At 32.5% G+C, this 21,290-nt stretch overlaps 5 protein-coding genes and 1 long non-coding RNA gene across 8 annotated transcripts; 4 read left to right on the top strand and 2 right to left on the bottom strand.

The window, feature by feature from the left end:
* Positions 1-2,965: 2,965 nt before the first annotated feature.
* Positions 2,966-3,614, top strand: LOC109128446 (uncharacterized). Its single transcript, XM_019234773.2, has one exon. The coding sequence runs from the start codon at positions 3,149-3,151 to the stop codon at positions 3,410-3,412; it is 264 nt and encodes an 87-aa protein (XP_019090318.1). The 5' UTR covers positions 2,966-3,148; the 3' UTR covers positions 3,413-3,614.
* A 1,663-nt stretch (positions 3,615-5,277) lies between these two features.
* LOC104736979 (uncharacterized) lies at positions 5,278-6,390 on the top strand. The gene is made up of 3 exons (XM_019234807.2): positions 5,278-5,412; positions 5,518-5,828; positions 5,963-6,390. Exons 2-3 carry the CDS (start codon positions 5,526-5,528, stop codon positions 6,083-6,085), a joined length of 426 nt encoding a protein of 141 aa, XP_019090352.2. The 5' UTR covers positions 5,278-5,412; positions 5,518-5,525; the 3' UTR covers positions 6,086-6,390.
* Positions 6,391-6,761: 371 nt separating this feature from the next.
* On the bottom strand, positions 6,762-10,019 carry LOC104736980 (uncharacterized). 2 transcript variants are annotated; one of them, XR_015578847.1, is made up of 5 exons: positions 9,880-10,019; positions 9,731-9,793; positions 7,794-7,905; positions 7,289-7,426; positions 6,762-7,138 (listed from the first exon to the last, which is right to left on the bottom strand). It is a non-coding gene; the product is annotated as an uncharacterized LOC104736980 (long non-coding RNA). The 2 variants fall into 2 exon arrangements; XR_759670.3 differs by lacking the exon at positions 7,794-7,905.
* A 100-nt stretch (positions 10,020-10,119) lies between these two features.
* LOC104736981 (putative methylesterase 12, chloroplastic) lies at positions 10,120-12,780 on the bottom strand. The gene is made up of 5 exons (XM_010457078.3): positions 12,145-12,780; positions 11,243-11,482; positions 10,922-11,065; positions 10,663-10,797; positions 10,120-10,531 (listed from the first exon to the last, which is right to left on the bottom strand). Exons 1-5 carry the CDS (start codon positions 12,397-12,399, stop codon positions 10,259-10,261), a joined length of 1,047 nt encoding a protein of 348 aa, XP_010455380.1. The 5' UTR covers positions 12,400-12,780; the 3' UTR covers positions 10,120-10,258.
* Positions 12,781-13,540: 760 nt separating this feature from the next.
* On the top strand, positions 13,541-15,480 carry LOC104736982 (immune-associated nucleotide-binding protein 9-like). 2 transcript variants are annotated; one of them, XM_010457079.3, is made up of 5 exons: positions 13,541-13,636; positions 13,988-14,219; positions 14,430-14,698; positions 14,810-14,974; positions 15,156-15,480. In XM_010457079.3, exons 2-5 carry the CDS (start codon positions 13,988-13,990, stop codon positions 15,228-15,230), a joined length of 741 nt encoding a protein of 246 aa, XP_010455381.1. In that variant the 5' UTR covers positions 13,541-13,636; the 3' UTR covers positions 15,231-15,480. The 2 variants fall into 2 exon arrangements, with proteins under 2 accessions (XP_010455381.1, XP_087336578.1); XM_087480452.1 differs by lacking the exon at positions 13,541-13,636 and having other exon boundaries at positions 13,982-14,219.
* Positions 15,481-16,139: 659 nt separating this feature from the next.
* Positions 16,140-18,596, top strand: LOC104706698 (replication protein A 70 kDa DNA-binding subunit B-like). Its single transcript, XM_087480713.1, has 8 exons — positions 16,140-16,545; positions 16,611-16,884; positions 16,974-17,100; positions 17,184-17,308; positions 17,401-17,556; positions 17,688-17,916; positions 18,000-18,123; positions 18,191-18,596. The coding sequence occupies exons 1-8, from the start codon at positions 16,366-16,368 to the stop codon at positions 18,506-18,508; spliced, it is 1,533 nt and encodes a 510-aa protein (XP_087336839.1). The 5' UTR covers positions 16,140-16,365; the 3' UTR covers positions 18,509-18,596.
* Positions 18,597-21,290: the final 2,694 nt, after the last annotated feature.

Consider the following 21,290-nt stretch of genomic DNA (forward strand, 5'->3'; position numbering starts at 1 on the left):
CATTAATAATTATATATTACAACACAGATGCCAAAATTAAAAACAAAATATCAGATCCATCGTCATCGTCATCTAGTACAAATCCTAGATATGATGTGTAATTGTAAGCAGAAACGGTGGCTCATAATTCTTCGTTTTCAAGTTCGATTCTATTTTCTCCCGCAGGTTTGTTTTTGATGCTTGGATTGGAAAACGAATCCATGGCCAATTTAGGAGAGAAGGGGTTTGTTCTATATTTTAGTTTGAAATCTGGGTTCTTTTTTCTTCTTCTTTTGCTTCAGAGATTTGATTGTTGTCCAAATTGATGGATCCAGTTTTCTTGTTTGTATCTTTTTCCCTCAACAAAGACTGAGAAGTGAGACGAAGATTCTACGAATTTTCTTGTCTAAATTAGCTTAGTCAACCAAAATTCTCTATTTAATTATAAAGTCAACGAAAACTTTGCGTTTAAATAACATTTTAAAAGTTCATGATTTAATCATCCTAAATTTGAAAGTAAATTTGAAAGTTAGAGATTTTTTTGACATTTTCCCCAAAATAATATTAACATAAAATTCAAGTAGTCCAAATCAAATACTACATTGTATATTTCTGTTTTTGTTTTATAAACATTTTTAATGACTTTTAAAAGCTAACTATAGTAGTTTTTTCTAACATACATATTAGATAGTGAGCCACGGTATACAGTGCGGAGATATATTTACCTAAATTTGGATTTGTTATTTACAGAATTATAGTAGAAATTTTATTTATTCTACATATTTTATAATATTATATATTTAATTTAATTATTTCCATACTCTAATTTCGACCCATAGTCACTAATATTATGGTTTGGATACAATTTCACAATTTATTAATTATAAATTTGGTGGAATTTAAAAGAAACTTTAACAAAATCATTATTGACATGTGATATGGTATTACAAATTGATATGATCATATTTAGAGAACTTAATATACCAACTTTACAATAGTTTTTTGTGTTAATATTAATACCATTGCAGTTATTAGTATAACATATTAGTATATGTTAACTTTATATACCAAATTTACAATTAGATTATGTATATCTATATTATCAAATTTTTATTTATAGGTTGAAATTCTCTGTCGATCAATACTTTTCTTTTATTCATAGTTTATTTATTTTGTATGAAGCCAAAACTCTTTCGAATTTAAAATATTAGATTGCATGTTGAATTTGAGCAGTATTTGTAGAACTAAAAAAAAGGAATGGGTTAAATTCTCTGTTTTTATTAATTAATTGTTTTTGTAGATGTAGATTTTGATATGAGTAGTCAACTTTATACATTTATTATTTATTTTTTACTCGAATACATTTATTATTTTCATATAGGAAATATTGTATATAAAAATTAAGTTTTCACGAATTAAATAGGTTGTTATTGTTTGCTAAAATTTCTAAAACAATAAATGGTACCTGTTAAATAATTTTATTAAATAATTTTGAAAACGTTATTTTATTATTTTGTAAATCAAAATAAGTGTTTCTTTTGTTAGTTATTAAATCAATTAAAATACAATAACATTTTCGTAATATGTCATATCAAAATTGGTTAAATTTCTATCAATATTGTTTAAATAAGTATATATATAATGATAAATTAATTAAAACGGTTCAGAAATACAAACGGAAACTTATATCTTTATCAATCAATTTTCCATCTTAATATTGGAGTTTCTCTAAGTATGGTCGGGATCTTGAAACGGCTCTAATATATGCAACCAAAACATGATTTTTACGTACCGATGTGTAATATCTCTATTCTCTTTTCTTTTCAGATACTACCTTCCAAGAACAAAATCATTGTTTTCTAGGCATTTTCCCATTACGATTTGATTATTACATATTGGCAAATGACGTGTTGTTCATTGAATGGTTATCAATACACATATGGTCCATAGAACAGAAGAGGGAAAGTGGGGGCGAAATATAAATATAATTAACATAAAAAAACTTGTGAAGAAATGATAATAACTTTCGCATTTTACAAATTAGATACAGTCCCCACAAAGAACAACTTGGCAATTGTTACATTAAGACGCAACCATTATGTGGAATTCCTACTCATTACTTTCAAATCTAACCATAAATAAATACCAAATTTATATTTATTATGTGTCTTATGGAATTTAATTTGACAATTCAGCTTTAGACATGTTGGGTCCTTTGTCTATGTAGTCTTGTCTCCACTTTGTCTTCTTCTTTTTAATTCGATCGATCTAATATAAGTGTATGATTTCAAACTGAATTTATCCCATCGTGCTTAATATTATTCTTTAGTTATCAAAATATTAAAATATATGCATGTTCGCATTATCGAAAATATTATTATATCATGAAAAAAAATATACCGTTGTTTTTCAATTTGTATGATATATCAAAGATGAATTTATTATTTGATTATATTCATTTGGTTTAATCATAGCAATTGATGGTGGCATGCAAAAATAGACTTACAAATTGGGTCCACACTTAAAGTTGAAGGAAGTAGATAATACCTTCTTGCTACACCATCATGTAACCTACTATAACATCACACATGCTTTGCCACCTCAATCCCACCCTTACTCTACTATTTCCAAATCCGGTTTTGATTAAACCAATCGAATCAGTTCGACAGAAAATAAAACAAAATGGGTTGAGTTTACTTTGTGTGATCAGTGATATTTAAAAAAAAGTTATAGCATTTCTTATTTGAAAAAAAATATATTTTTTTCAAAAAAATTGAAAAGAAAAATCATCAATATAATAATCCATGTTCTCTTTTTTTTTTTTTTTTTTTTTTTTTTTTTTGCTAATATTGCAATCCATGGTCTAATTGGTTTTGATACCACTGCCAAAGGATCTGGTTTGTTTCCCACTTTCGTTTTAAACCAAAACCATGCTACCCCTCCACTTCTTTATAACCAACCCCAATTAAGAAAAGTAATAATCTTCTTCACTCACATAGCTATAACAAGAGAGAGACCGAGAGAGATAGATAGAGATAGAGAGAGAGAGAGAGAGAGAGAGAGAGAGAGAGAGAGAGAGAGAGAGAGAGAGAGAGAGAGAGAGAGAGAGAAAGCAACAATTATTTCTTAGAAGTTGCAAAAGCATAGATCAAAAGCAAAGAGACTAAAGATGATGAAGGGAAGCAAGTCATACACGGAGTATTCATCATCTTTCTCAACGGATGAATTTGGTTATGATCAGAACCGCTCAAACTCCTATAACTTTAATGGGCCTTGCATCAACACAGATCCGGAGATGAAGAGGAAGAAGAGAGTAGCTTCTTACAATCTCTTTGCCACGGAAGAAAAGCTCAAGAGTACTCTCAAGAACAGTTTCAAATGGATCAAGAACAAGTTCTCAGGGGATGATAATAGTATCCGGTACAACGTCTAGATTAGTCCACTTTGATACTTTAATCTACATCTTCTTCGATCTTTCTTTTTAGTTACACTACGACAAGATCATAGTGAAACTTAACATGTATATTAAGTGTGTGAGATTATGTATGTGTGTGTGTCGATAGATTTGTACGTTACTCAAATGGAAATATAGATTTTGTCTATGTGCCAGAATTATAAAATCCAACTTTTAATTCTTTCTTTGTGGTTTGTTACTCTATTATTTTATATATGGTTGAATTGGTTGAATCAATTCAGATAAAAAAATTTACTGCTAATATTTCTTTTTTTTATTGCTATTTCAGATAAACTTAAATTATATAAATCCGTCTTAAATAATTATAGGATGATTTTTCAACAATAGATGGGATCTTTTTTTGGGTGATATCTTGTGTAATGGCACTGAAACCTAGCCAACTAACTCTACCATCTCTCCACTTCTTGAATACTTCTTATGGTTAAGGTGCTCTGAAGTTCATAGTATGAACAATTGATATCGGAGGCTACCATATAAACGAAAATATGCAACAATTGATTTGTTGGAAATAGCACGCTCCATTTTGGTGAAATTCATAAAACAAATTATCATATTTTCCCTTTTAACTACTCGTTTGAACTAAGGCTTCCGCTTTAGTAATTGAAAAATAGTCAGAAATACTTTTTTGTAGGTATTTCTTTTCAAATATAACTAATTTTTTGTTATTTTCATTTTTGCCATTTTTTACATAATTATAATATCAAATTATTTTTTTTAATTTTTTTTATAGATTTGGGTTCTCTATTTTTCATTTATGGTAAAGTTTTGAAGAGTAGAGTTTAGTATTTGGAATTTAGGATTTAAAATTTAGTTATTTTGTATATAGAAAAATGTATTACGAAAAGTTGACAACAAGAGAAAGTATTTTGGCAAAAAGATATAGAAAAAAAAGTATTTTTTTGTAAATTCCCCTTATTAATTTGATATAGTAACTCTATATGAAGTGTGTCTTAATCTTTTTTGTCAAACAAAATCGTCTATTAATTAAAATGATTATCGTACAAAATGTTCACAAGTCACGAAGGCAGATTAAAAACTGACAGAATGAAAATCTTCTCAAGGATCCTAAATTGTGCTAAATTATGAGCAGGTTTGTTATTACAACAGTTAACATGCACAAAGCTAGTTGTTACAAATTTTGACGCCCATAAACCTATATCAGAAACAATTCATGCAATAGAGACATATGATAGACCATTGTTTAGGTTCACAGATGTGGTGGGATTGCTGGTTATATAATATATAGATTATTAAAATTAATTATATAAAATCATAACAACTTCTAACACAAAAATTCTTTGATAAATTGGATTAGATTAAAATAATTTATTTTTGTTCCATAGCCAAATATTAAATTCATTTTCAAGTTTTTTTTGCCATCGAATGCGATTATTCTGAGTAATCTCTATCAAGAATCTTGGGTTTTATAAGAAACTAGTATTACTCCCGTGCATACGACATTTCTAACATTATTCATTATTCATAATAAAAATTTACATGTATAAACAACTCAAGACTTTGACCCCCCAAAAAAAAGTTTTAAAGGCTTAAAAAAAAAGTATGCATATAACAACACACTATCATTGATTAACCACAAACCTATAAAACCTTATAAGCTGGATAAAGAAAATGATTTAAATCTGTTGTACCCATATCCCAAAATTTATTTTCTCGTATCTCTCCCTAATTTATTTTCTATTTTTCTTTAAATAAAAAATTGGTAAAAGACCATAAAATTTTAAGAAATTCAGTTAATTACTAATCCAACCAACTTTTATTTGGGTTATCCATTACAACCGGATCCCATCCTTTTATTTTTTTTCAATTGAAACCTGAAATTTTCTTCTTTCTTCTCCGATGAAACTGAGCGATTTCTTATTTCTTATCTCCTCAAACATCTCATCTCTTTTCTCACATCAAATCTGATATATTTCTTCATTTTCTTCTCTTTTTCAAAGGTAAATCTCTAAATCTCATATGAAATTAGGGTTTGTAAATTTGGATTTAAATTCAAAATTAGGGTCAAATCTCTAAAATATTTGTGATTATTTTGTTAATCCCAGCTATAACAATGCCTCCAAAAATGAGAAACGGTATCAATTCAAAGAAAAGGAGAAAAATGAATCCTCCGACAGAAGCTCCTCTTTCCCCAGCCTCAACCGCTCCTCCTCCACCAACCTTAACAGCGCCTCCTCCACCAACCTTTACCGCTTCTCCTACTCCAGCGACAATCACATCCCCTCAGCTAGTAGCAATGGATGAAGTAACTCTTCTTCATTCACCATCCGAAATCTCTCCTCCTCCGCCAGTTGCAAATTCTCCTCCTCGACCATCATCAAACGAAGAACAATTGAATCCTCCTTGGCTACCACATGTAAATAAAATGAAATTTTGGTTGATGAATTTTTGTATAGTAGCGGAATATAGACCTTTGTATTTTGGTACAAATAAGTTTGCTTGTGCAACTATGGGTACAACTAGTATTCACAATTGTTTTTGGATTTGTAGGATAATGATGAGGATACTCAACCAATAGCTCTGGAGTTCTACTTAGAGCAAACCAATTATACAAAGTTTTGTAAGTTATCCTCAAGGTCCGAGGAGAACAAGACGATAGCGAAGTTAGATTAAATCCTTGAGGAAGATGAAAAGGATTGGTTTCGTTTACACCCACAATTTCAGCATATTTGGCACATGCATAGGGAGGAGAATCACAAGTATACGGGTACAACCTTCAAAATACTTGAAGAGTCCATATACAAAGGGAAATAGGGGAAAGAAGAAAGATGAACCTGCAAAGTGAATCATAGTTGTGTGTGCTTGTTTTGTAATGGATTTGGTTGGTACTTGTTAGGTAATTGATTTGGTTGGATTGTATTTGGATGTTTTTGGTACTGAGATTTTTAGGTACAACTGGAATATTTTGGGTACAACTGGAATCTTTGGGTACAACTGAGACCGTTTTATAAAATAAATTATTGAAATTTATTTAAAACGTGTAAAAATTGATCAAATATAAATTGTGTAACAAATGGATTGACATAATTACTTGGATGAAAATAACTGATTTACATGTTTTGACATAATTACTTGGATGAAAATAGCAAAGTGATCATCAAAGCATTAGGAATATTTGCTCTATGTAGGACAATCAAAGTGACCATAAAATTTACATCGTCAAACTGACCATAATAGTTGTTCTTTTTGTATTCACTAACATGAAAATAGATGGATTTAGTTGAATTTTAAAATTTAGTACTTATAAAGTTCAAAGTTATATATAGTTGTACTTTAGTTGTACCACGAATATGAAAATTGTTGAGTTTTAAATCAAATGTAGGTGTACCCTAGTTGTAAATGTTACAGTCAGTTGTATTGTAACTGCATAAACCAATTTTGCAACAAAAAAAACAGAACAATCGAGTCTTACAACCAAAAACTGTTACGAACATCAGTGACATAGAAATTAATCACGGAAAACATCAAACAAGCTTCCAGTAGTAGTTTTTCTCTTCTTTCTACCAGTTTCTGCAACTTGACCATCTTCACAAGCTTCACCACCAGCTTCACACGTTTCACCAGCTTCACAAGCTTCACCAACTCCATTTTTCTCACACCCTTGATGTTGTTCGTCATCTTTATCCAGCTCCACATGCATTACATCAAATTCAGCTTGATTCCATTCTAGATAACACAAAAGATCATCATCACCAAAGATATATATATTGGTTTTTTAGGATTCACTGAAACTGGAATGTAGCTAAACTTCATCTTCGTCCCTGCAGCTACCATCATCTTTTTGCATATTTTATCAACCAATGCAAAATAAGTAACCTGCTCAATAGGTGCTTTCATCAAAAGAGCATGCCTAACATCTTCTCTTGAAATCCGTTGTATTTCATCTCCATTGTTTAAATAATTTCCCCCATAATCAAAATGAATGAATGTGCGAAGATTATTATTCATTACTCCCTGCAAATATAATTCAAACTAACATTAGAATAGTTTTCACTTTCCTTTAGTTGTACCAGTTGTATCAGTTAATATCAGTTGTACCTACATCTGCAGAAACGAGAAAACGGAGAAAACCTAATCCAATTTCTATCTAGCTCGATTCAACCACTAGGTCCATAAATTATAAACGTACTCTGCCTCTAATAGACTTGAACAAATGAGAATTAACAAGATTAACATACAAAAAATGAATTTATAACAAATCTAAGAATGTCCCCAAATTAGAACACATTAGAAATCTAACACATCAACACTATCTACACCATAAACAAGTTTCAAATACATCGAAATTGAACAAAAACAGTTGAATAGGCCAAGAAATTACCTAAAACGAGTTTCAATTGAGCTTCAATGGAGCTTCAATGGTTGTTCAATGGTGGAAGATTTTGTGTTTCGTGGGTTGTACGGATGGGGAAAGAGGTCCAATGGTTTATTTCCTTTTTTAAAAAAAGTATATTCAATTCATTTACTTTATTTAAATAATGCAAAACTAAACAAAGGACAAAACTGAGATTATGAATTATTGGAATAATAGAGAGGTATGTAGAATAAAGGTAGATAATGTATAAAATTTTTTTTTGGGATAAGGGTATAGTAGAATTAAGAATGTACATTGATCTATATTATTGTTGTGTAATAACTGAAAGGCTAGTTAAAATAATAAATATAGAGTACAAATATTATATTTTCACAAAAATAGAGTACATCTATTAGGTTAATGCTTCCATTCTTTATGTCTTTCTCTTCATGTATTTCTTCTGATTTTATTTGTTTATTTTGTCAAAGTGTCTCTTCTGATTGTTTAAGAAGATCTATGAGCAATTTTGTCACGATCTCCATCTTCAAACAATTTTACAAATCCATTTAAAACCATAAAAGTAAAAAAAAAAATCAGCATATAACACTGAAACATGTGAAGGCAAATCAACAGTTATAAATTACTACGTAACAATGAAAAAAATAATTAAGGCCTGACTAGTTCAAACGCTGCGGTTGCGGTCGCGGGAGATTGCGGAAGCGGGCGATTGCGGTTTCAAGCGTTATTAAGCGTTTTGAACGACTGGTTTAATGGTTTAAAATTGGTGCGTTTGCGGGAGATTTACGACTGGTTGACCAGCAGGTGCAATAACGGTTGGAACTAAATGTGATATATAATAGACGAATGTTTAAAAAAACAAAATTTTTATTTAAACTTGATTTATAATTTAAATTTATTAAAAAGTACTAAAATAATTATTCAAAAAACAAATAAATTTCATATTGAAATACTTATTCCTTTATGCATTTGGCTTTTCACCAAAAATTTAATCAAGTAATTTGATAAATAACAAAACATATGCTTTAGATCGTAGATCTGTTCTCTTTTCTCTTAGATCGTGGGTCAGTAGTTGCATCTGTAGGAATGGTTAAGTGAGAGTTGAGAAGAGTCACTGGTGATTTGTTTTAATATTTTTCACAAATAATCTTATTTTTTTTAAAATTCTGATGAAATATTATATTTATTTAGATTTTTTTGAACTTATGTGCGATGTGTCATTAAATTTACATCAAGTTTTCCGGGTTATTGTTAATTGGAATATTATTTTTTTTCTAAATGTTTATTTTATAATCTCTGTAATCGTATCCGTACTTAATTTTTCTCATTCTTAATGAATAAAATGGTTAGATAGAAAATATAACAAAAAAGAATTTCATTATCATTGATTCTTTTAAGTTTTTTATTTAAAAAAAAAAATCCAACCGCAACCGCAAACGCTTGCGGGAAGCAGCTTTTGGAATTCAGTGGTTTGAAGCGGTTGGAAGCGATTAGGAGCGATTGAGAGCGTTTTATGTGATTGGTTCCAATCGCTATCAACCGCTACCACCTGCAAACGCAGCGTTTGCGGGAGGTAGCGGGAGAACCAGTCAACACTAAGGGATCAAATTTATTTTACTCATTATAGTTTGGCAATAGCCAATAGGTAATCTTTTTTACTTTAACGTTTGCTATACCTTTTAAATGTAAATGACATAAATGATAAGCTAGACACGACTAAACTATTAATTTCAAATGGCAGGTTTTTTTGAAAGCATAGTTAAGCCACACACATTAATTTGAAGAAAACACGAAGAGCAAAAAAAAAAAAGTGTAGCATAGTGCTTCTTCAAGTTTCAGACTTTTCCAACCAGTATTGAGAGCTTTTCTCTGGTGAGAAAGAAACTTTGGAAAAGTTATGTACTACATAAACCGAAAACTTTGATTTAGTCATGGATCCAAAATACCTCTCGTAATTCTGTCTAAGAATTTTGATTATATCATCTTCAATATCTATGTTTCTCTCGCTCCTACAAACATACATAGACCAATTATTCTTGTTACTGAAAATCTAAATATTGAAATTATAGATTGACAAAAGTGGTAAAGTACTCACTGTAATTAGGATTTTGAACCGAGGAGGAGGATGATCATACTTTTTGCGATCGATTGAAAAAATTTATGTATTGAATCTACTAAATATGGGGTATAAAAAGGCAGAGATCATGGACGAAGAAAAAGGATCGTGGATTGTGGGTTGGACGGGTTTGAGAAACTGTCAGTTAGTTTTTTTTTTATTTTTTATTCTTAGCATTATGTCGTTAAAATAGGAAATTTTTAGTAATTTTCAAAACTGTTTGTAAAATCCATGTGACCAATTTTTATTGGTCATGTGAGTTGTGATTTATAGGATAAAGGATAAATAAGAATATACAAACGTTTAAAAAAAAAATTGAAAGTAGTATACATTGTGGATTCAAGATTTGTCACTGTTTTCAAGGAATCTGAGCTATCTCAAGAAGGATCTTGTGAAGAGACTGAGGTTTAGAGAAGAAAGGGCAATGATCACTTCCTTTGATCTTAAAAACTGTTTCGGGGCTATTATCTCTAACCAGTTTCTCTTGAACGTCTGGTGAAAGAGCTAAATCATCTAGCGTCTGAACATAGAACCTTCGACCTTTCCCGTATCTTTCTTCAGTAAGCGACAGCTTCTCCATCATAGGACCCAAAGGTACAGGCCGCATCGAGATCATAGACAATGCAATGTCCTGAGACAATTTTTAAAAATAAACAATGGTCAGCATTTTGTTGCATTAGGCCTATCCATTAAAACAGAACTTGACCTACTCTACATTGGGGCATTTGCTGATCACTTACATTAATTTTTGTAAGAGTTTACCTTATTGGGTGACTGATTGAAGTACAAGCCTTTCATGTGTTGTTTCTCAAACATGAACCCCGTAGCGGGTTTGTCCTTGCCGTTTCCATAGATCAAGAACTGCGACTCTTTCATGAACTGTTCTGCAGAACCAAGCTGCAATAGAGAGAGTAGTGTGAGCGCAAACAAAGAACATTCACAGACTACAGCGTTGCAGAAATGCTTATTACAAAAGTATTGGTTACAATGGAATCAAATGACTCCTCAATCCTTGTGTTACCTCATCAGCAAAGACATCGAAGGGTCTTTGTCCATCAGCAACCATAGTGGCACATATGAATATGGCTTTTGAGATTTTCTCTGGAAACCGCTCTAACACATACGAAACACATGCACCTCCAGTACTGTGACCCACCAGAATGACCTGAACCAACCAACACTCACTGCTTCACACAAGTATATTTAAAATGAAAAATCAAAGTGACACTAGAGTTCACATAGAATATTGTTAAGAAACCGAAACAAATGTGGTTCGATGTAGTAACGTTGACACTTTTTTTCCAAGTTCAAACATAAACCTAAGCATATAGCAATTTCTAACCTTTTCTTCCTCAGGAAGATTTTGAATGAGCTCGATCAACGGATTTGAATATTCTTCTAAGGTGGAAACACTATTTGCATCTGTCATATTAAATCCAGATCCAGCCAGGTCAACTGTGACAGGAAATAGTCCAGACTCTTCCAATGAAGCAATAGTTTTATACCAACACCATGCCCCAAAGCCTTCACCATGAACCAAAACGAATTTCTTAACAGTCAAGCTTTCCACAAACTCAGGTACCTGAAGAGAGATACAACATAACTAGCATAACTAAGATGAACATAAAATGTGTTTTCTAATCTCATAGTAACAGGTAGTGTGAATTACAAAGCAATGACATCTATGTGTGACAGGAACAATCATCAACTAGTGTTCATACAAAGTCCACTACTTCCAATTGCCGATAAAAACTTACTGCAATAACCATAAAGAAGCTTCTTTTCTCACACTTTGTTCTAACCAAAATGATTTAAACCTTTTAGAAGCAACGCCACACTACAAGAACATTTGAGAACACTTAACTAACGATAAAATGTGTATTGATCTCTAAGACCTGGTTTCATATAGCAATAAGCAGGTCTCAATTACAAAGAAAAGTGACATTTACATGAACATAGTTCTTTGCTTTCTCCAAAAAGAAGATTTTTTTCACCATCTTTGTTCTAATAACAACGAGACTGACTAACATGACAACAACACTATTTGACCTTTTAAAAAGCAAAGCGCACTACAAGAACCTTGTTCTGTTCTGCTCTAATTTACACTTCTCTTGGTCCCAACCTAATGTCAATAAAACTAACACACTTTTCCAACCAACAAGTCTTATAACCATTATTAAGGACCTAAGTATAAAAGTCCAAACTTTATCATTACTATTGACAAAAAGAAGAAAAAGCTTGGACCTGCTTGTTATTAGAAAATGGGTCAGAGAGTGTTTGTCTTCTAGAGCTAGTAGACCCAACACGCCTCGACATGGATCCATCAAATCCCTGAGATTGATGAATAGCCATAGACAAAGCTCTTCGATGCAAAGGCTCTTCATTAGCAAGCAGTTTCCTTTGTGAACGATTCACTCTCTTGCTTCTGGATCCTCCATCTCCTCCACCACTTCTGATAACAACATCTTTCTTCTTCATGCAGATTACTCTGTTACCCATCTTCACAAAAACCCCTCAGTTGAACTCACAGAAGAAGATTGTAAGATTTTGTATCCATAAATTGAAAAAGATCTTGACTTGGGGTTGGGGATATAGAGAGAGAGATGAAGAGTGGATTAAGAAGAAGCAAGACGGTGTCATTGATTACAGTTTACGAATAAGGACGATTCAGATTTAAGACAAAACAGCCAAAGTCTGTTAATTTGTTTCGTCTTTTGTGTGGATATTTGTGGGAATTTTTTGATTTCTTCTGTGTTTTCCACTTTTATTAGTTTTGTTCTCCGTAATTATTTTACTCTGTTCCTTCACATAAATTGTGGTACGTTTTTGTAGGCATGGCCACTGTTTGGGTTATCACAGTAATTAACTATCGGTTACAATTAGAAATTTTGTTTAACTTTAACCATAACCATTTATTAAACGGTTAAACGGTTATGGTTAAATACGGTTCCGGTTAAAGCGGTTATGGTTATTTGATAATATGATACGATTGATATTATTTGATGATATAATATAATTGATATTATTTAGTTATAATTAATATATTCTTTTAGTGTACTCATATTTTTTTTATATCATATAATTCATATTAAATAAATAATTATTAGTATATTTTATTAATCTTTTGAAACGGTTACAATTAACAAATTATAGTTTAACTCTGCGGTTAACCAAGGGTTTGATATGATTACAGTTAATTAACAGTTATAGTGAATATAATTTAACCATATATTTACGGTTAACGGTTACGGTTTTAAACCATTTTATACGGTTACGGACTGGTTATGGTTTTAAACCATTTTATACGGTTACGGTGTAGTTACGGTTTAACCATATATTGTTCTCGGTAATTATTTTACTCTGTTCCTTCAAATAAATTGTGGTACGTTTTTGTATCACTTATTTATTTATTTATTTTCGTTAACCTAAACCTAATTTTCATATTTTATTCACTTTTTGCAACTGAAAAAATACTTGAAAATTTGACTCATTTTATCTAGTCGAGAGATATTATTAATCAACGATTTTTTTTTTTTTGGACAAAGATATTATTAATCAACGATTTGATTTCCTTTTCCTAGTTGGATTTGTTTTATCCTTTTACGACGATATAAAATAAGATTTCATGAGGCTCATACTCATACATATCGATTCAAAAGCCTATATCATACTTTACGCTCTCTCATAAACCATCTAGCTAGTGTTAAGCATCGCTACAGATTCCTCTTCTCAAGCAGTAATCTTCTTAACTATATTCTTCAAATTTACTTATACTGTTTTCCTTTGTGTCGATTTAGCTATATTAATAGACCTTACTTGTGTAAACTTCTTAACTATGATCGTCCTCCTTGCTTTATCAGAACTCTTTTTCTCTGATTAGTTTTATCTCTGTTTTTCCTATTTCTGATCACTTTCACAATTTATAATGATTACAAATCTCCTAGCTAGGACAGAAAAAGGAATTTTAAAGAACTATTGATTGCTTGATGACTAAGCTTTAGTTGAGGCTAGTGATTTTTCATTCTTTGAGTTAATGTCTTTATGTCGAATATTCAAACTTGTGGTACCGTTTTTGTTGTACATGAAGATGGAGACTGATCTGATATACGATGATTCAAATTCCGCGACACCCTCAAACCCTAGCCGAACCCTAGTTCTGGTCGGTCGTACTGGAAACGGAAAGAGTGCAGTAGGGAACAGTATCCTTGGAAGAAAGGCGTTTATGTCCAAATTATGTTCCCGTGGAGTCACCAACACATGTCAGTCAGAAAGAGTTGTGCAAGATGATGGCCAAATTATCAATGTCATTGATACTCCTGGTAAGTGCTTCTGAAAAAATATATATACTCTTTAGAAGAATGAATAATTTCCTTTTAATTAGTCCAAGGCCAGTTGTGTTACGAGATTATTGATGAATTTCTGTGGATATATGCATGTTGCCTAATTTCGTCAGGATATACAATTAGATTGATTACAATTTACTTGTAATAACTAATGATGTATGGCATCGATCTTGGTGAAATTTACAGGACTATTTGAAATTTCAAAGGCAGCTGACTCTATCGAGAAAGAAATTTCAAGGTGCACAACAATAGCCAAAAATGGAATCCATGCTATCCTGTTGGTGTTCTCTGTGAGGGATGGTCTTAGAGGAGATAAGGAAGTGTTTAGTCACTTGCAAACCCTTTTCGGCAGTAAAATCGCTAACTATATGATCATTGTCTTTACGGGTGGTGATGAATTGGAAGTGACTTTGGAGGATTATTTGACTCCACAAGAGTGTCCACCATTCCTAAACGTGAGTGTTTTTTGTTTCTTTTCTTAACTTGAGATGTATAATGAAGATTGCATATACATAGTCTTATATGTATATATCTGATCTGAATTTAACTGGATTGTATGGTTGTAGGAAATTCTTGAGCTATGTGACAACCGATTGGTACTGTTTGATAACAAGACCAAAGATAATCTCAAGAAGGTTGAGCAAGTTGAGAAGCTTCTTGCACTTGTTGAGTTGCTTGCAAAGCAGAACAATGGTAAACCCTATACGAAAGAGTATTTCAATGAGCTACAGGTGATGTTATCATGGCTTTCCTCTTTTAAGTTTTTATTCTCCTTTGATTTTTATATTTGGCTAAAGCACAAAGATAGTATAGTAGTTCTTCGTCATGAGTATTTATTTATATTATTTGTTGGATATATTAATTCTATACTAGGAAGTAAGTATAGTAACATGGTGTGAATACTTGGCTCAGGTAGAGACTAAAGAATCAGAAATGACGCTAGAGAAACAACTAGCTGATCAAGAGCAAGATGCTCGATTTGAGTAAGAGGCTGAAAGAGTAGTAGACAAAGGAATTTAAGAGAAAGTTGCAATAATGCATCAACCTTAGATTTCGATATATTTCTTCATTTACTTTTATGTATATGGTTTTTTTTTTTTATTGTTCCTTTTTAATGTCACTATCTGGTTTTATGATTTAAAGACAAAATCATGTGGCTACATACATTATTATGGTGTTTTCTTTTAGTGTATTTTATTTTTATTTTATAACCGACTGTTTTTATTTGTTGATATCCTATTTTGACCTTTAGTACTTAAGGTTGAATGGAGATTGTGGGTAGAGCATACTAGATAATCTTATTTTGAGGAACAGTTAGGGAAGTGCATCAACCTATGATGATCATTCTGATCTCTAATCTCTCATTTTTGATTACTTTGATATGGTTTTCCTTATATCAATATCTGGTTTTTGTTATTTACCACAAAATTCTTGTAACTATATGCACATGCATTTTGGCAAATAGTCCATTCAATCTATGATCGATGCTAGACGAATTGAGCGATTTCTTTTCTCCTTAGTCCTTGTTTTGCGGTGTCTCCTGATAATTTTCTAATTGACAAATTCTACATCTCTTTATAGTGGATCATTAATTACTTACTAATAAAAGGGAGTCATTGAGGCTCCTCAGGCTATCCACCTCAGCAATTTCTAAAACACCTTAGGAGATGCCACGTCATCCTTTTATATCTCTGCTTTCCCCTTCCTTTTTTCCTAATAAACACACACACATAGTAATGTTTTATTTTCGATGGAACCCAATTAAGTGGGCCATCGCAATATATTTGAAGCCCATTGTCTTAACTTAGATTTTACGAGCCCACAAAGCTTAAATATTGTTTGAAAGAAACCTCCTTCATCGAGATCTCTTCCTCCGCCGTTTACCACTTCAACGACTTATATTGCAGAAACCTGAAATTCTTCTTCTCAATCGATTCAACTTTCCCATAACTTTTAAAGAAAACAACAGTTATCAAACCTCAGAGTTTCCCCACTCCTTCTTCATCAAAGTCCAATTAAATGGCCTTAATCTCCAAAGTTATCAACAATTTCAGTAATCAACTCTATAAATTCCACTTCTCTCGCCGATTATACAACCAACCCAAAAAATCACAATCTAAAGATGTCAAAATTGAAACTACAAGCCCCTCCCGAGCCATTCACCTTTCAGATTTTTGATACCATCGATGGAGACTTTTGCAAAGAAGACGTTTTAGTCCGTCTCATCCATTTTTGGGAAGCCCGAAATTTCAAGAAAGGAAACATGCTTATGGGCGTAGAACTGCTTCTCATAGATTCCATGGTATGTTTACAATATATTTGCAATAAACATTCATCAAAAACAAAACCTAACTTTTAAAATTACAGTCTAATGCAGTCCAAGGCTACATACCAGCAAACCGTCTATTTCGGTACCAAAGTCATCTGAAATCCAACTCTGTTTACACCCTCAACAATTTCATGATCATTCCCAGCAAAAAGGTGTACAAAGTCTCAGACCACAAATACGGCATCGTCTTTACTGAGAAGACATCAATGGTATTGGAGCCTATTGTAGACCATCAGATCACGGAACAAAAGTTTCGGTTCCGTAACTATGAAGATTTTGCTTCTATTGTAGACACAAATGCAGATTTATTTGGTAAGTTTATCAAAACTGTTCTTTATTGATGATTTATACTATAAACTCTAAGCCATTTTGATAGTTTCTTATTCCCTTCTACATCGTAGATGTCATTGGCCAGCTACGCCTAATTGTTGGCGACAATATCCACTCCCCTTCAACAATGGAAACAGCTCCTCAAGTAGAAGGCAGCCGATCAAGTGATAGGGTGTTTTTACATCTCCAACTTAAAGAGTAATGCATTCGACCATTATATGCTTTAGCCAACCCATTACCATCCAGTTTCTAACAAAAAAAATAACATCATTCTCATGTAGTGGCCAGACTATTCGTATATATCTCTGGGGAACCATTGCTGCGCTATTTAGAGAAAGATGGAACCGAAGCGAAGTCAAACCAGCTGTGCTCCTCATCACTACTGTCAATCCAAAAACAGTAGGACGTAAGTAATCTCTCCTGATAGTCGAGATAATCTTGCTGAATAAAACGTTGAAATAAAATATATAAGAATAAAACTTTTCACCTTATATGCAGCTGCTATGGCACTCAGCTCAACATCTTCCACACGCATATTCTTTGACACGGACGTCACTGAAACCAAACAATACCTTACATGGAATACATTGCATTACTTACAAATAAACGCTTCGCCATTTCCTTTTGAAATCAAATCTAACTTGCTTAATTTTTGTTAACAGGTTAGGTGATAATGGTCACAACACTCCAAAAATTGCAAGCTCCTCCTCTGCAATTACTAAGCTAGAGACAGTTACAATCCAAGAAATACTCCAGTTTCTACAAAATGAGAATCCCCAGGTGATGCAATACTCCTTCATTAAACTTAGAACAATTCTTTAAACATTTGAAACAACTTGCGTTTAAAACAAAACAGGAAGCTAGCTTTTACTGTTTTGGTACAATTCTTGATATACAACCACAGTACGGATGGTACTACATCTCATGTAGCAAATGCAACAACAAACTTGAGAAGGCTGATTCATCAATGTACTGCAATAATTGCCAGGAATCCAACAACATCAGCATCATCAGGTTTCCTAAATTCTAACTCACACATCTACTGTAGTAAATGTTCCCTTTTCAAACATATTTTAACAATATCCATGACTTTACAGGTATCGTTTTGAGATAACAGTGTCTGACAAAAACAAAGATGTAGCAACTTTTGTTGTTCTCGATAGTGAGGCTACTAAAATTGCTGGTCGTAGAGCTGCTGATGTTTTAAAGGAAGAAATGAAGGTATTGTAAATCTATTCGACTTTTTTGTTGTAAAATTACGTATCTAACTTTCTACACTCATTTACAGGCTTCTACCCAAGCTTCCTATACAGATATCAATTTGCAGACCCCAGAATGCCTTAAACATATTGTTGGTAATACTTGCAAGTTTCAAATCAAGCTCTCAGAATACAACTTCAAAACTTCTCGCCAAACTATCTCAATCTCCCGCATTTTGGAAACCACTACACACCTGTCAATCCAACCATTAGAAGGTAGTTCTGAGAAGTCGATTTCTGAAACTCAGAGTACGACCACAACAACCAAATCTCGAGAAAAGTCACATGTTAATGATTCTACCGAGAAGAATGGATCAGCTGCCGAGAAACGTCCCCGCCTAGAATAGAACTTTGTTTTTAAGAGTTCCATTTATGTGTCAGCACTTATGTTTTTGCACTATCTTTATATGAACTTTATGTGGTCACTGAAGGTCACCTTGCCAAACATTCAAAGGCACCAATTTAATAAACAATGTTGCTTTCCAATTTTTGTAGAAGTTATGGTCCGTTTGTTGTTTCTCAACGAAAATGCAATTAATTTTACTTTGTACATAATTGAAAGTCTAATCTCAAGCGTTTATCTATTTAAATGTCCAAACAAAAGTCGGACGACCAAAAGTTTTTACATCCTCTTGAAAATTATTTTAGCAAAGTCACAATAATGCAGTTTAATTGAACACAAAGATGTTACAAAAATAACAGACAGTTCATAAATACATGATGTATGAATCCAACTGTGTCATCGTAATAAAGAAGTTCCATCCACTATTTCTCAATGCTAAGCTGTAAAAACACCACCATCAACATATCAGTCTGAAAAGAAAAGCCTCATATTAACAGGACATAGATCATGCCTCTTTTTAAACTCAGATAACAAAACCCAATAATAGCCACAACATTAAGGCAACAGTTGTGTTTTATATGAAAAAACAAGGATCAAATTCCCTTATTCTGTCGTCTCCATTTTAGTTATTGTTTAAATAGGGCAGGAAATACACTAACTACATGTTGTGTTTCCACAGATTGACCTGAGCCTCCTCATCTGCACCGTACTTTCTCTACTCTCATATGGAAGTTCAATACTGCCCCACCAATCTCATCTCCTATATCAAATTGGTCATCAACCAACGCAAGTAAATAACATAAGGTGTGAAAAAACATCACAAGATGCATCCAAAAAGCAGCATATCCGAGGGGGAAACAACAATGTACTTATGAAAGTTACATATACCGTGTTTAGGCAACTGGATTCTAATGTAGCTTTAGCGAACATGATACATCACTTCTCTAAATTAGCACAGATAAAATCTTTGTGTTTTGGGTCTATTTTATCTTTGAAGCAGTAGTGATCTGCCCCTGGAACCCACTTCGTTGGAGAATGGATGTTATTGTTAAGTCTGCATCAAGTTATCAAGTACATCACGTTAATCTTATGCCTACATCACATATAAAGTACCAAAAACAGAGAACAATAACACAGTAGAAAATCAAACTTTTTGATATATAAAATACACGAATCATAGATAAACGCAAAAAAACATTTTAAAAAGGCTACATTTTAATTAAAACAGTCTAACATGAAAATATGTATCGACACTTCATAATCCAATTAAGCATCCACTCTTTAACCTTGCCACTAAAGTAAACATATAACTCCACACGTTCTTACAAACAGTTACACAAGCCCCTTAATCTTCCCCGAGTTCTTAAAAAAATTAAAAAAAAAACCTTTCACGCCTACACTCAATCTCAAACTACCTTCAAAGCTTTCTCATCAGCATAGCTTTCATATACTCCACACTTCGCAAACTTCAAATACCTAAGGACACCTACTTACTGAAACTTCTTTTACATGTTAGAAGTTGGATAAACGATGGTAAATAAAAAACAAAAGCAAAAAGCACCGTCGCAGGATACAGACAACCAAAGAAAAAGGAAAAGAACTTTCCACCAAGGTACAGCTCACTAATATTACGTCTCAGCTTCGATCTATAAAGTAGTTCATATCTAAGTAATCTTATTTCTATTACCCTCCCTTACATCAACCAACTAACCATTAGAACGTACAGGTCAAACAAGCGGAGAGCAACAAATTCCTATTATCAACTATTACAATTGTAAGTTTCTTCAATTCCCGCAAAAAAAAAAAAAAAAACTTCAGAAATCGTCGCTCTAAGAAACTGGCAACTAACATCAATTTTGCTATTATCTAAATAGGTGGCTGTCAAAAATGCAACATACATGGTCCATCCCTCCATCATGAAATAAGTACTTATCTTTTGTCTCACCTTTACCAAATGTACTAATTACAATATTGGCTTCTCAACACAGTTCATCAAAAGAAAGCTCGATCAATGCGAAAAGCAATCATACTCTCAAAAAAATGGCTACGACACAGCAAAGGTTCCATCTCTACTAAAGAACGCCATACTAAGCGGCAAAAAATTAGCCAAAGCACAAGTCAACATGAAGCATCTACTTCCACAAATAAAAAAGGTATATCTTTTTCAATAGAAACATTCAAGCTCATATACGAAAACTTATATCAATCTTTAATACAGTCCAGGGACGTTACATCAAGAAAACAACAAAGCAACCCATCATCAGATACCATGATTGTAAGTTTCTTCTGATAGGAATACACAATCAATTATAGACACATGCTATAGTTTAGTATCTAATAACGAATGCATTTGCTAAATGCAGGTGGATGCGACCAGTGTTCTGAATACGGTAAGATCAACATCAATAAGATTATTCAACACATATGTTAGTTACTAAAACTTATCCAACAATCACTAACACACAGTACATATACACTTAAAAAACAGTGAGGAGGAAAAATACAAGAACAATGAGACGTGCCCTTATAATATCCAAAAGACTACACCACCAAGAACAAGGTCAGTTGCTGAGCATAGAAAAATAAAAATCTCATTGCATATCATCTACAAAATAACATCTAATATATTTGTCATTCCTAATCCTTACCACAATCATTGAACAGGTGAATCATCTAAAACGTCAGAAAGATTGTCCAGGCAAGCCAGAAAAGAACTTAGAGGTTAATCTCCATCCTATAGCATGATTTTTCTTCGTAATCATCCTTCTTAAACCCAAGGGAAATTA

This window comes from Camelina sativa, chromosome 13 (genome assembly GCF_030686135.1).
Source record: "Camelina sativa cultivar CO46 ecotype springtype chromosome 13, ASM3068613v1".
Lineage (NCBI taxonomy): Eukaryota > Viridiplantae > Streptophyta > Magnoliopsida > Brassicales > Brassicaceae > Camelina > Camelina sativa.

Coding starts and splice junctions, on each gene's coding strand:
- LOC109128446 (XM_019234773.2), top strand. CDS start 3,149: ATGATGAAGGGAAGCAAGTCATACACGGAGTATTCATCATCTTTCTCA.
- LOC104736979 (XM_019234807.2), top strand. CDS start 5,526: ATGCCTCCAAAAATGAGAAACGGTATCAATTCAAAGAAAAGGAGAAAA. Junction 5,829..5,962: donor ATCCTCCTTGGCTACCACAT/GTAAATAAAATG, acceptor TTGGATTTGTAG/GATAATGATGAGGATACTCA.
- LOC104736981 (XM_010457078.3), bottom strand. CDS start 12,399: ATGGGTAACAGAGTAATCTGCATGAAGAAGAAAGATGTTGTTATCAGA. Junction 11,066..11,242: donor ATCTTCCTGAGGAAGAAAAG/GTTAGAAATTGC, acceptor TGGTTGGTTCAG/GTCATTCTGGTGGGTCACAG. Junction 10,532..10,662: donor TCAATCAGTCACCCAATAAG/GTAAACTCTTAC, acceptor AAATTGTCTCAG/GACATTGCATTGTCTATGAT.
- LOC104736982 (XM_087480452.1), top strand. CDS start 13,982: ATGAAGATGGAGACTGATCTGATATACGATGATTCAAATTCCGCGACA. Junction 14,220..14,429: donor CAATGTCATTGATACTCCTG/GTAAGTGCTTCT, acceptor TGAAATTTACAG/GACTATTTGAAATTTCAAAG. Junction 14,699..14,809: donor AGTGTCCACCATTCCTAAAC/GTGAGTGTTTTT, acceptor GTATGGTTGTAG/GAAATTCTTGAGCTATGTGA.
- LOC104706698 (XM_087480713.1), top strand. CDS start 16,366: ATGTCAAAATTGAAACTACAAGCCCCTCCCGAGCCATTCACCTTTCAG. Junction 16,546..16,610: donor TGCTTCTCATAGATTCCATG/GTATGTTTACAA, acceptor TTAAAATTACAG/TCTAATGCAGTCCAAGGCTA. Junction 17,309..17,400: donor CAATCCAAAAACAGTAGGAC/GTAAGTAATCTC, acceptor CCTTATATGCAG/CTGCTATGGCACTCAGCTCA.